The sequence below is a fragment of the Puntigrus tetrazona genome, chromosome 16 (assembly GCF_018831695.1).
Source record: "Puntigrus tetrazona isolate hp1 chromosome 16, ASM1883169v1, whole genome shotgun sequence".
In the NCBI taxonomy this organism is placed as follows: domain Eukaryota; kingdom Metazoa; phylum Chordata; class Actinopteri; order Cypriniformes; family Cyprinidae; genus Puntigrus; species Puntigrus tetrazona.
The window spans coordinates 17,504,218-17,519,191 of NC_056714.1; the positions used below are offsets into that span (position 1 = coordinate 17,504,218).

At 38.3% G+C, this 14,974-nt stretch overlaps 2 protein-coding genes across 2 annotated transcripts; one reads left to right on the plus strand and one right to left on the minus strand.

Annotated features, from left to right (window-relative positions):
* Window positions 1-165: 165 nt before the first annotated feature.
* smad10b (SMAD family member 10b) lies at window positions 166-10,473 on the minus strand. The gene is made up of 12 exons (XM_043261462.1): window positions 10,386-10,473; window positions 9,538-9,784; window positions 6,073-6,247; window positions 5,929-5,952; window positions 5,470-5,661; window positions 4,963-5,178; window positions 4,382-4,486; window positions 3,814-3,867; window positions 3,511-3,694; window positions 3,261-3,429; window positions 2,917-3,055; window positions 166-2,174 (listed from the first exon to the last, which is right to left on the minus strand). The coding sequence occupies exons 2-12, from the start codon at window positions 9,772-9,774 to the stop codon at window positions 1,963-1,965; spliced, it is 1,707 nt and encodes a 568-aa protein (XP_043117397.1). The 5' UTR covers window positions 9,775-9,784; window positions 10,386-10,473; the 3' UTR covers window positions 166-1,962.
* A 667-nt stretch (window positions 10,474-11,140) lies between these two features.
* chtopb (chromatin target of PRMT1b) lies at window positions 11,141-14,445 on the plus strand. The gene is made up of 6 exons (XM_043261493.1): window positions 11,141-11,288; window positions 11,475-11,582; window positions 11,685-11,835; window positions 11,930-12,080; window positions 12,161-12,292; window positions 13,633-14,445. The coding sequence occupies exons 2-6, from the start codon at window positions 11,518-11,520 to the stop codon at window positions 13,812-13,814; spliced, it is 681 nt and encodes a 226-aa protein (XP_043117428.1). The 5' UTR covers window positions 11,141-11,288; window positions 11,475-11,517; the 3' UTR covers window positions 13,815-14,445.
* The last annotated feature ends 529 nt before the right edge of the window (window positions 14,446-14,974 follow it).

A 14,974-nucleotide genomic window follows, 5' to 3' on the forward strand; every position in this document is an offset into this window, starting at 1 on the left:
CTGACCGTAAGTACCGCCCACCAGCAGCGCGCATCTCATTGACAGCAACCTCCTGTATTTTCCAGTAATTTCATATTCGCAATACATTCGTAATACATTCTAACAATAAATTAGTATTTCTTTTAATAGGTAACATGCAATTAGGAATGAGAAAACACATGGATATGAATACTTCCCTATGCGATATTCAGGATGTCAAAAATATGGAATAGGACTATTTTTATGATACGGTTGCAGGGTTTTTCATAATGGGGTTCATGAATGAGAAAACTGCAGGGGATTTATGCGCTGATGAAAAGCTAATAATTAATAAAATCCTAAAATTGTAAAAAAAAAAAAAACAAACAAACAAAAAAAAAACCAGTTCAAACAACGTACTAAAAAGTTACATATTTTATTTGTTTACTTGCATGTCGTGTGACCATTAACTGTTAACAGATATCTGTGAACATGCAAACATGTTTTTAACTTATACCTTATAAAGGGTGCTTCAAGTAAATATTTTAGGTCAAAGGGGTTCGACTGACAAAAAGGTTTGGTAAATCCCAGCCTATGGACCCTTTGCTATTCCTTGAGGCCAGAAGGGTGATATAAAGTAAGTATCAATAAAGTTGTTATCTGTGATTGTTGTTAGTATGCCATATGTCATATATCTTCTAGCGGATGAATGCTGCTGAATTTAGAATATTAGTATTTTTATATTATAGTGATTCTTTTATGTAAGCAATAAGGCACTTGCGAGCACGTTGTAATCTGAATATAGTTATGTAGAACTCTCTTGGAGGCATACATTTTGTCATGAATATATTCAGAATATAGCACATCCTCTCACAGAATCCTCGAATTAAATACAGTTTGTAATAAAGTTTGTATTAAACCAAAAATGCAAAGCTGTGTATGAGTGAATGCAATATTTGAAATAACCACTAGGTGTCCGTACTTCTGACATTGTTTTTTAGCATGTATGAAGTGTCAAACTGTTTTAGCATATAGTTCAGCACTGTTTAATATATCCCTCGTGTATAGGTTAGCAGACAAAAATCCCACTGTCTCCAACTATCTCTGTATCACTGAATTATAAACTATTATGGCATTCATAAGTCGAATGTCATTAAAACTGCAGATTCTTTGGTCTCATTTCAAGATTTTTCAGATAAAATATACTGCCTTGTAGAATACTGTCCATTTAAGAAATGCATTTATTCCTGGACATACTGCCTGCACTCAACATTCAGATTAGCTGAAACTTTAAAAACTATGATAAATCAGATTGAGTCAGAGCTTTAACCCTCAGAGACCCAGGACAACTGCAATGTTGGTTAAGGTAAGGATTAGAAGTAGTAAATACTAATATTAACGTGTATGCAAAGTGCAGTTAATATCTGCATACACACACACATTAATATATACATATATATATATATATATATATATATATATATATATATATATATATATATATATACACATATACACACACACACATATATATATATATATATATATATATATATATATATTAAATGTGTTTCTTTTTTTGTTTTAAATAATACCTTTATGTAAATTTTGCCTGTTAAAGGGTTAAAAATACCATTAATATCCATACTTGAGTCTCTGAAGATTGAGCATATTAATCGTGCTATCATATGAATCTCTCTCTCCCTCTTAACCAACTTACTTTCACCTCTTCTGGACCTCCATTAGTGTGAACTCATCAGCAGGGCCTTTGGTCTGTGTTACCATGACAACCAGGTCAACAGCACCCAAGAGTGGACTAAACACTGGTCAGTTCAGAGGCACTTTGCCGGCCAAGGCTGTGGAAAGACAGCGTATGTGAAGGCTTAAGTGTATGTGGTACTATGAGTCACTGTTTGCCTGTGCAGGTGTGTGATTCTCTCCTTCTCTCTGTCTATCGTCCTCTCTGTTTTTGTGGCAGGCCTTGTCTATTTGGAAGTCTCTGGGTCAGTTGGCAGGTCCGGGGTCAGCGAGGGGCATGGTGTGCAGGACCTCATCCAACAGCTGCAGGGCACGGTGCAGATGAACTTCCACCCAGCACGGTGTCTGTTTGATGGTCTGTCGAGGGTAGTCAGGTCCCCAGCCCTTTACAAAACTTAGCCGCAGGATACACAAACGTCTGAGGTCATCAACGCCAATCCCGGCTGCCGCCGACAAACCTGTGATAATGTATGAGGAAGAGTGAGTGTAGCAAGTGCGTTTTTGAAAGGCATTATTTTAAGATTAGGCCTTATTCAAAAGGTCATGACTTGACTGATTTGGGAATATTTACATTGTAGTGCTAATATTGCTTACATAATTATGCCAAAAATTATTTCTCAGCGATAAATTGTAAGCTTAGAGCTTGGTACAATACACAAATCATTTAGAAAATGATCAACAAAGTCAAAACTATGCAGATTAATTGCTATGTGATTAATAAAGAAGTCTTTTGAATCATTTGTAAAAAGGACTTCTTCAAAAGAGTCAATAGTTTGTGAATAGGACTACACTGGTATGTTTTTAATTCGCTAAAATGAACCAGTGCATAAGAGTTAAATGTTCATGGACTGAACTACACCGGTCACTCTGTATGTTTTTAATTTAATTTTGCTTCAGTAAAAAGAACCAGTTCATAAAAAGTAATTTGTTCATGAATTGAACTACGCTGGTCTGTAGGCTGTAAGTTTTTGATTCTCTAAATCAACTTCATTGGAGTTATTATACTGTACACATGTTTTTCCTCCCATCATGTTCAATTCGGACTACGAAATTGGGTAAATTACTTGTTTTACTGTGGGGATTTCTACTCAGTGCACTGCTAATGAAAAGCCGTTCAGGAAAGACTGGCACCACAGAGTAAACAAAACAGTCTGGATGTTTTAGGAAAAGTTCAAGAGACTGATGGGACCAGCAACTCACTGATGGCTGGAGCGATTCCTCCAACACTGCCAGGCCCCGGGATGTTCCCAGCCACCGCTGCAGCTTGTGCAGCCGCAGCTGCCTGCGCAGTCGCCGCTTGCTGCTGCATTTGCCTGTGACACTGACGAAGATCAAACACCTGGAGGAACAAACTGCTCTTACTTCACTAACACTCACTGATCCACATATTTTAGTCTTGTCAACAACTTCATGCTTAAATTTACTGATTACGCTTGTCTTCTGAAACAATTTCAAAAAAAGTTGACTGGCATAAAGTTGTTCCCCTGGTTTTGATTGCAAAAAAACAGAAGCGGCGCTAAAGAGTGACGTCATTAAAGATGTACCTTAATGAGGGCCCCTGGGTAGATCTTGTGAACAGCATCCCCTGGCGCTCTCCCTGCCTCTCTGTCCAGGTAGTAACTTTGCACGAATACAGCATGGTCACTAAGGCAACGCATCCACACGTCCCCCTCCCCACGGCACTCCAGCTGAACACCTTTACCGATGTGAAGCCTGTTGGGCAGATGGTGATCAAAAATGAAATCTCGGGCGGTGAATGAATGTGTACAAGTATTATGTTGAATGCACACTGACCGTGCTCTCTCACTGGCATCAGTTCTGTGAACATTGCTCAGCTGACCCAAACAAAAGCGGTCCCCGCCTGAAGGGTCCACATATCCGTCCACTGTCACCACAGGACAATTGGCTAGAACTTTAAACATCTCCCCGACCTGCACGTCCATCTCAAAGTAAGAGATTGAGCACCAGAACTCTGGGCCTGCAGTGCACAAACAAATGACGCACTAATTTAATGCAGAGTGCATGCGAGTGTGAGTGTGTGTGTGAGAGTGAGTGTGTGTGTGTGTGTGTGTGTGTGTGTGTGTGTGTGTATTGTACCTGGATGGTTTGAAACTGGTTGAGGGTACGAGGTTGGTGTGTGATGCTGAGACCCTGATAACATGATAAAAATAACATTAACACAATTAAAAACAAAATGAGTGTAAAGATCACAGTGAGATGTATAAATTGCTATCATATAATTATATTTCATATAATTTATATCATTACATCAAGAGCCATCATTGTATATAATCGTTATGTAACATTTACAAAATGCATTATATTTTATGATACATTTTAATACATATTATGTTTATACATTGTATATATAAACTACTGTAGAAGATTTCTTTAGACATTTTAATTCAGCTTTGTCATCACATGAATAAATTACATTTTAAATTTAAAGGAAAAATTACAGCATATTTTACCCAAAGCAAATACTGAACAGTGAGTATGTCGTAATTTTCATTATTGGGTAAACTATTCATTTGAATAACTCATTATTACATAAAATGAATTTGTATATTTTATTTATTACATGAGATTATTAAATCGCTTTACAATTATCATCATTTACATTTTACAAAAAGCATTTGGACATGACACATTTAATTGTACATACAGAAGTGGCTAGTGTGAGGGGGAGGTCCTTGCTGATGACTCCGCCCATTCTGCTGTGATCCAGCAGGAGTATAGGAGGCTGTGCTGGTCCCAGTCCAGGTTGTTGCTGAGATGTTTTAAAATACACAATAAATATGACTTCATAGTTTTATAGATCAGCCTTTTGAAATACCTTACAAACATTTACAACTTGTGAAGTCTTAACAATAATATTGGTTTCACTTTATGTTGATGGTCCCTTATGCACACTCTGTTGATAATAATTAACTTTGCTCCTACATGTCAACTAACTTTCATTAGAGTGTTAGTAGACTATTAGTAGACTGGTAGGGTTAGGGTTATAATAAGTTGACATGTTCACAAAAAGTGGCCTATAGTCAGTCTGTCATCACAAGAGTTAGCACATAATAATCAGACAGTCTACTTATACTCTAATGAAAGTTAGTTGGCATGTAGGTGCAGAGTTACTTATTGTCAACAGAATGTTCATAAGGGACCATCAAAATAAATTATTACCATAATATTCAACAAGGTCAACATTACATACATATGTGACTCTATGTGATTTATAAAAGAACTCACTGTGGTAAGACCCCTGTGTCTGTGTGTGCTTGGACGTGCTGTATTCACTCTGGCTGACGGAGGGCTGCTGGGACGAAGGCTGGCTGTGTGTGGGTGCGTGACTGTGTGTTGGGGTGGAAGGTGGAGAGCTGGAGGTCAAGGCCCGTCCAGCTGGGGAGGCGATCTGTAACAGTCCCTCGGGACGTTCTGCTTGTATTGACAACCTGGAAGCACTTGCTTTAGAAAGAGAGTTAGAGAAAAAATGGGATTGATAATCTCATTATAATAAAAATAGATATATTTTTAAACAGCATGTCAACTTACTACTAACACTAAACACTAACCAGTAGATTGTAAAAAATGTTATTACGCATACCCTATTTTTTTTATCAGTAAACAATCAATCCAATATAATAAATTAATAAATTGCAATGAAACTAATTAAATTAAATGAAAATATTTTTTATGATTACACTGCCAACACTGCTTTGTGACAAAACCTCTCACTCCATGCTTTGCTGTACTTACAGGGTGGAGAGAGGGGCAGGCTGGGGTAGAGAGTGACCGAGGAAGTGGTTCGCTGGGGCGGCTCTGGGGAGATCAGTCTCAGCGGCTGTGGGCTGTAGTGATCTGGAGGATGATGGTCTTGCTGTAAAGTCATACTCGACGGACCCTCCATCTGGATGCAGTCATGTATGTGCTCTTCTTTTATCAGCCTGCCTAAGGGACGAGAACGAGCGTCAAAACATCTTTGAGCTCCTCTCCAAACTCCTATCCCTGTTCTCTTTCACTGCAAGGCAAGTCCTTGCATGTCTCGATCTGACACATTTTATGGCAGTCTCTGTCTGATTAAAGGCTGGCTGCCAGCAGCATAGCGATCAGGGCCATCAGCGATTAGCCCCGATGAATGCTTGAGACATTCTTTCACATGTGGAGAAGAAACACAAGCGCTAATGTCCTCCACTATTTACTCAGAGCTCCACTCACCTGTGTTTGGCAAACTGAATCCAACTAAGAAGAAAGAAAACATATAGAGTCAAATAATCATTGCCCTGTTTTTTATCAAAATATTTTCTATATAAAAAAATGTTTATTTAGTTTGAGATTTTGTGTTTTTAGTAACATGCTCACCGATCCCAGGGGACACCACGCGCTCATAGTGGTAGGGGTTCACACACACGTTATCGTACTTCAGATCAAATGCATACTGGCAGAACTTGACATGCTTGAGCTCATTCTTGTGAAGGTCCGGCCATCGCCACAGACGAGCGTATATGACATGAGGGAAACCCTTCCGCCCAGCCACCTGAGGAGCAATCGCAACACTTGATGTCAACATACAAGAATCCTCACAAAGCGGGTGGATTTGCTTAATAGAAAAAAATACACAGCTTTATGGGGTTCTCAACTATCTGAAACTTGCATGTTCAGACCTCTTGATTTTCTACCTACTGACTTCTCTATATTCTGTTGAAATTTTTGTTCGTCATTTTGATCTCCTTATATCTATTAATTGTTATTATTACTGCACTGAGCAGAATATTTTCTGGAGTGCATGCACTGATAATCACTTATCCTCAGTATCATATTCATTCTCCACCCTGTCCCGAGTCCTAACCATTCTCAGAGAGAAAAATTAATTTGATGACTTTGGCTCACGAGAAAGACATAACTAATGGCTTAGAAATAGATCAGCTTGTTACAGTTTTTGCCAAACGAAATAGTAGACTGATGCTGTAATGTGATGTAAAACACAACTGGAAAATGTGACAATCATGGTCTCTCATCTCTGTTTAATAGACCTTAAAACCACTGTGAAAAATAGGGCTCAAAATAATAATTACTATTAATGCCATTAATTTTTTGGGAGAATGTCAAGTGAATTAGCTTTAATCAATAGAAACAATAGTACAGAGAAATATATATATATATAGAATTTTATTTTCTTTTTTTATTTCTGTGATGGAAAAGCTGAATTGTCAGCAGCCATTTCTCCAGTCTTCCTTCGAATATGCTGATTTCAATATTCAAAACATTTGTGCTACTTAATATTTTTGCAGGAAACTATGATATATTTTTTCCATGATTGTTTGATGAATAGAAAATTTAGAAAAGTACAAATGTAACATTGTTTTTCTTTGACTTTTGATCAATTTAATGCATTCTTCTAACTGTATTAAAATCTCATTATTCTCACACTTCTGCATAAGAAATAAATTAGTTTCTTTCCAGTTATAGCCTATTTAGTTTTAAAGAAAATATGTTTTATATATGTTTACACTATAATTTTATTGTATTACATATTTAGATAACAACAGATATTATCATTTATGTTCATTTTTGTTGTTGCTACACAAAGCAAGCTACAGAATTACATTTGATTCTAAAGATTTAAAGAGCTTCTGTGACCACTATGATCCATACAGAATAATAACCAGCCAAGGCTTAAGAATGGTCAAACCTTTGTATGGACAAGTCTGATGTCAGGGATGCTCTATCAAAAAAGAAACACAGAAGATAAAAAGTACAGAGAAACATTTGACTTTGATGTCAGACCATCTTCTCTAAATCATATGTGAGTGCATATGAACACATTGTGACCTCATTTGCTATTGGAATGACTTACAATTCTCCACCCAGGAGACTGACCTTCCTGAGCGAGACAGTCGGCTCACAGACAGAGACAGAGCTGGTCCACTGCCAAACCCATTACGTTTTTACAAACTCACACACAGACAGAGCACCATATTAAACTCTCAGAACTCTCTCATTTTCGTAAACATCGCATTTCTCCACTAACAAATCCTAATAGCTGTGCTTGACATGAAACAGAGCTCAGCTCAAATCCATACTGAAGCTCACACGCATTTACAGCTTGTTGCATACACGTCCTACTTGAACACATTGCACTCATGCTTCAAATACTGACACAGTCGTCTCTCTCCTACATACACAGACTGCGAGACAGACAGGCTTAAGCTTAGCCCCGCCCCTTTCCTGTGTTTCAGACAAAACAACCGTTCCTCGCCCTCCACCCGCCTCTCTCCCCGTCTACAGCTGGGGGAAGGGAAAACTCTCTGTCTCGCTCTCCACGGGCCTCTCTTCTCTCTCAAATCACAAAATGCCTATTTTGGGAGAAAAGATTCCATGTTAACATCACTCATACCTCGATTCTCCTCCTCTGATGGTTAGAAATGCCGCAGAGGTGAACGTCTGCCAGACTTTTGGTCTTAAATGTGAAAACTGATCACATAACAAAATGTCACACTGTATTAGAAAGCACTACGATATGATGCAACTGTTTATTTGTCGGTAAAAGTGTTTATGCACGCTTTTTGGGTCAACTGGCTATTTCAGCTAATTATGTTCTTGAAAATTCATCGTAATGTAGATGACACAAGCAAAGCCTGTCTGTCATGGAAGCGGCATGGAACCTCTAGGAAAGATTTGCTGTCTTTTTCAGTATTTTGACATGTAATTAACGCTGACATTCAGGAGCTTTATTTGATATTGTTTATGTTCAGATTTCATTTGAAGTGGAGAACTGGCCACATACCCTGTTTACACAATGTCAGTCACATTCAGAGAAATAATTAACACTGAAAAATGATTGCTCTTTTCCACAATAACAGTCTATTTATGTGTAAGATGATACCAACGGTCTGGTATACAATAAATTACCCTGCTGAAAAAAACAGCATTGCTGAACATGCAAGTTTCAGTATTGTTTCTGTATCATCTATGTAATATTATAATATTAATATTATTACACTGAATTGGCTTTTATTTTCCGCTTTCATTTCAATTTTAGTTTCAGTTTTAGTAATTTTGTTACATGCTTTTTTGTCATTTCAAATTCAAATTCAGTTTTATTTTGACCAATTTTAGTACCTCAACCTACTTCTCTAATTTCACTGTTTTACTCTGCCTCTAGTTAGTTGTCAAGGAAATATTTCTGTATCTCTCTTTAAAGTGTTTTATTTCAGAATTTGATTTAATCCATTAACAACTTTAATAGTTTTAGTTTAAGTTAAAAAATAGCAACACCGGTTCATATATGACTTGTTTTTAATACTGGCAACCAGCCTGGGATGCTTGTCTCCCCAGCAGACTTCTTTACTAGTTTAACTTGCTCTCTTTGTCAACCAGCTTCATCAAGGCCTGGTTTCGTAGACAGGGCTTAGCCTAAATCAGGATTAGGCCATAGTTCAATTAGTAACTTTTATAAACATAAAAAAGCATAATTGCTGTGCATCTTAAGACAAAAAAGGCACTGTCATGTTTTAAGGTTAGTCCGTGCAAGCTCTTTCATTTAAAACAGCACAGATTTACATTTTAGACTAGGACTAGGCTTAAGCCTTGTCTGTGAAATCGAGGGTATAAGTAACTGACTAGTCACGTGTTGGCAGCTAAGTTTCACCTGGATATTTTGGTTGACCAACCAGACCGGCTCCATACCAGATTTTAACAGGGTTAGGCACTTGTTTAGCATGGTTTTACATACTGTAAACTGTTACTCCTCGTTGTTTGATTTTCATTAAATATGATTATTATGAGTCAAAAACAGATGATGATGTGGGCCGAAAGTGCTCTGACCTGTAAACGTCCATCCAGCGTTCTTTGTATGGTGACACATTTGCTTGGATGAACTCCATTTGTGGTGATGGCAGTGATGAGGGAGTCGAGCTCGTCTCTTTTCTCTTTGAGTTTCTTTACCAGGCTTTCGATGGCACGCTTGGCGAAGCTCTCATTCTCTCCTCCCTGGCGGTGGCACATCAGGCTGTGAACGATGCTTAAACATGCATCACTGCTGCTGGGCGCATTCACAGACATTCTGCTCCCACTAATTTAGAAGAGAAGGAAAGAAAAAATGGTATATTTATCTGGCCTGGACGCTTCAGATACGCTTGAATAACTGTATGCATGTCACGGCATTGGATATAAACCCATAAAATCATGTGACGAAAGAACGAGCACTCGGAACATTTCACAGAAAGTTTCTTGTCAAACTTTTTTTATGTATTAAAGAGATCCAAAAACTTCTGTGGCCATTATACCGTCTTCAAAGCAATACAGAAAATGTATATGAATAGATGAATGTAACCACAGGACTCAGGACTGGGCATTCAAACTGACATTGCTGCACAGGTGATGTGGAGAATGGGATTTAATTTCAAGTAACTTAATAGGCAGTCGCACGAAAACACACCATCGTTTAAGTATGAAAACTTAAAGAATTGAACTGATATGACATTCAATAAAAGACGCGTCCATCACTCTCAACTTAAATGGGAAACTCCGAAAAGTTACTTCCTGACTCAGACGCGTATTTATTCGGTTTCACTCTTTCTGAGATCGTATATAGTTACTGACACAACTGTGTATTGCTAAATACATAAAACACAAACAACAAATTCATGTAAGTCAATATAAGGACTACTTACAATGCAGTTAAGTGTCACGTGTGCGTACTCTTCTGTGTTTGCACGTCTGACTCGCTCGAAGTAGTTGCTCGTTTATGCACAAGAAGAGAGAGAGAGAGAGAGAGAGAGAGAGAGAGAGAGAGAGAGAGAGAGAGAGAGAGAGAGAGAGGTAACTCCCCTGGTGACAAATGTAGGGTTCTACATTAAAAATAAAATGCAGCACAACTGAAATCTGAAACGGAGACAATGCCAATGACCACAATTATATAATATAATGCATTGCGATGCAATGTAAAACGAACGAAACAAACAAAGAAACAATCAATAACTAGTAATAAGTTATGAATCAAAATAATAAAATAAAAAATATATGTAAAAACTTTGTGAAAGGAATATCGTGCAGTTTCGCTGCTCGAAGTCGTACCGTAGAAAACAAATAAAAGTAAAGTAAGTCACGAGAACTATAACCCTGCTTAAAAAGCGAGCTGACTCACCTAATTTATAAATCTATGCAGATTTCACCTTAGGTTTGATTATTAACACTGTGGATCAATAAGAAACCCTTAACTGGGTCGTTTTAATTTTGATTTAAACAAAAATCATGTATTTAATGCGATACACAATATAGATCACTGCTTCTCTTAAGGCTTAAACATACATCTTCACTCTAATCGTGAAATATTTTATTTAAAACGTTATACAAAAATATTATGCATATCATATTTAAGTAGTACATTAAGTTACTCTTTGAAGCAGACTGAGGTGTGCATGCGCCAGTCTGTCCGGTAGAGGGCGGTAAACATTCAGCCGAAGCACAGCATCTTCGGTGAAGCACCGTCTCAAACCCCGCACACCTGGCACGAAACATCCGAGCAAAACCTAACGTTGTGCTGTGCGACTGCTTTGATGCCAAACTGACTGGCGGTAAATCAATAAACGGGATTTTATAAGCAACGTTTCTAGCCGAAATATTAAAATATGCGAGTTTTCTGTTAACTTCTGTCGTTAAAATGTTTGCTAAGTTTTGTTCCGCTCATATGAGTTTAGTGCTGAGCTAGCTCTGGCCCGGGTGCGCACTGCGTGGGGTAACTTCTCATTCTGCCTTTTTAGCATATGTTTGTCTGAAAGCCTGACTTTTACACTGGATGTGAAAATGAATCCCCAGGATCCCCAAAAGATCACCCTGATCAGCACATGCACCGTTTCTCTGCACGACCGGTGAGAACAAGTCGAAACGCAGTCCAGAGGTGCATTTCTGTACAGTGCGTCCAGTGAAATATTGTGGAGTGATCCTCTGTTGTCTTGTGCGTCTCCCCGAAGCTTCACCAGTTTGCTGAAGCATCAGCCGGCAGACGTGGTGGACATCTCGGCCTCAGTGAACAAGCAGACCGCGGCCTCGCTGAAGAACCAGCGCCTGGCTCTGGAGATGGCCGACAGACCTTCTGTGCTGGCCGCCCTCCATAACACATCTGTCAGGCACATTCTGTTTGACGAAATGCACGACTCTCAGAGCTGATGTTCTCTCATAGTAGACTAAATAGTTTTGTGACTCTTCCTCTCTGCAGAATATAAATAATCAACTGTTCAAAGTGAGCGTGAAGGCGAGACTCGGCTGTCCCACGGGGAGAGGGGGCATGATGGGATTGAGGGGGCAAGTGAGAGGAGGTGGCGGGGGTGGCAGAAGAGGACTGATCAGAGGATTTTACGCAAGGGGAAGTGAGTGAGAGAGTTGATTAGATACACATCAGCTTCGCGCTATATTGTGTACTTGCATGTATGCGTGTTTTGTTGTGCAGACATGAGATGTCTGCGAGGAGTAGTCTCCTCTCTAGGCGTTCAGAAGCGGTGGAGCCAGCAACAGCAAGGAGGAAATGGGAATTGGACTGGACCAGTGGGAAACAGAGGGGGAGGAGCCATTGGAAAGACAGGTGAGAACATGGAGGTTTGTAATACCTGTCCCTGTAACCACACTTAACAGTATTTGTACATGACCACTTGTTTACTTGACATATTTTCTGTGTTTGGCTTAAGTGGCCATGAAAAGTGAAAAAAACAAGCATGCGGAGAACTCACTCACACTTTGATTTTCAATACTTTTGGACTTTGAAGTAGTCCTTTAAAAGTCTGGTATGTAACAGATGACAAATTGGATTGTGGTGTGTTTAAAGCGGGGATAAAAGCAGTTGTAAATGAAAACAAAAAACAATGCAATAAAAAAACCCAATAAAATGCACATAATTCAAATACTTTTTCTGTATAATCCACAATGGAGGGGTACTTGAGTTCAATTCTTGGCCCCGGGAAGTATTTAAATTGCATGCTGCCATCTTCACATCTCTAGTTACTTTACTGCCACACAAAAATAACACCCTGATGATACATTTCGCACTGAAATTGCTATTTTCACGACCAAAATGATTACGAAATTTGTTAAGCATAAACTTAAGCAACTCTCTTCTAAGAGAAGGAAATGCAGAGCAGCAGGTGCCACGTCCAGCTACAAACTTTTCCATGTCACTGTTATAGTAAATAGTTACTATCCAGCATATTTAACTTCTTTGTAATTGGGCAGGCCTATTGTCTGAGCAGCTGATTAATTGTTGCTGATGTGTATATCTGGGTTGTTGATTTTGTGTGGCATTATGGACAAAAAAGATTTTTTTAAAATTGCGTTTTGCTGTATTAGTGCAGTGCCAGTGATTTAAAAAAAATCTCAAAAGGTTAAGGACATTTGATTCCTTATGTTATAACCCCTTAGAATTTTTGTTTCTTTTTGGCTAATCTTTTATACATTAATCATACACTGGTTTATTAAGCAAATTACTCCGTCGGATGAAATATCCTGCCATAAAAAAGCCACTAAAATATATGCCAAATATCATTAGAATTGCCTGCATTTTATGCATGTAAAAACGTAGTGCCATTAGCTTTTTTGGCTGTTGACATGTTTAATGCATTCAGTGAAGATCAGTGAAAATTGCAGTAATTTACCTGGTTATGGAAATTCAGTTTCTTTTCAAGTGGTGCAGATAAATAGATTTCTTGATTATTGAATTTCACTCAGCTCAACAGCTCTGAGCACTAAAAAAAAAACAGAAGGAGTTTCACTCTTTTTTTTATTTTTTATTCATGCTGTAAGAATATCATGCATATTTGTCACCTCCCTGAAGTGATATGATTCGATTCAGAACATGGAAATGTTTTCAGACATAACCGTCACTCTGTTTTAGCTATAAACGAACTGTAGTTTCCACCTGTGTATCTGCAGGTGGCCATTTCATGCCTGTCAGTAGGGTGCATTCAGGCCGGGCCAGATTTGACAGCCACCAGATTCCTTCTCGGGAGCAGTTGGATGAACAACTGGACGAGTACATGTCCATGACCAAGAGCCATCTGGATGCCGAGCTGGACGCATATATGGCTGAGGTGGATTTGGGTGACAGCTTGTGATTGAGCTCCACTGCATATTTCTTAGTTCAACCCTTACTAATGGAGCATGAAGTCTGACTTGCGGATAGACTGCTCTGTTACAGGGCTATTTGTCCTCATTGATTGACTCCAGCGGACTTGAACTAATTGTATATAGTCACTGCGTCCCCCAGAGCTGCTTAGGAACCTTTGACTTCCAGGTTGTTACACTAATTAAACAATCATTATTTTTCCCACAGTCTTACTGAACAAGAAAGAATTGAAAGCTTTCCGAAGGCTTGTGGTGCTTACGAGGGAAACTTATTTTAGTAGTCCAGCATGATGTTGTTTCAAAAAAAAAAAAAGTTTCACATTATTTGATAAGCAGTTCCATTGAATACACGCATTAAATAGACACTAATCACACCTCAAATAAAAGTTCGCTAGTTAATATTTCTATAAGCTGTCTTTTCTTTTTCACAACAGGGTTTTGTATCATTCTGATTTCATTAGAATATGCAAGATTTTCTGTACACATTTATATTGTAACATTATGTGTTACAGGTGGTGATTAAAAAAAAAAAAAAAAAGTTCACGTGGAACTGTTTAAACATTCACCCTGTGGTGATAGTTGGTTTTCCTACTCTTTAATAAAAGGATGTTTGTAAATTGCTATCTTTGTGTTTTGTTTTTATTCATTTTACAGGCATTGTTAAACAAGATTATCTCTCCCTCAACAAAAAAAACATGCGAGTAACCCCTCACTTCTATGTCAGTGTTCATTACACAATTTGCTTTGTGATTTTTCTTGTTCACTCGCGTGTAAACCAAAGGTGATTATTTTGAAAAGGTGAGTGAGATCAAAACACATCTGCTAGTACTACTAATATAAAAACAATTTCCTTTTTGCGTTAGTATTTTCCTGCCATGCAGCTGAATAACGATGGACCAATGGAGGACCACAGTATTGTTTGTGCAGTCTCCTGTTGCCATGGAAACAACGGAGTTGTTCTCTCTTTAGAAATCCATTTTCACTTAAACTGTGTCCTTTCATGCTGTCATTCTGTACATCAGTGCTTTTATATAAAAGACCCGGGGAAAGATGTATTTGAGCGTGCTTCAGCTAGATCATGTTTATCCTTTTCCTCATTGTATGTGGTGCCCTGGATTATAGAAGCATCAGATGACTCAACCAATGAATC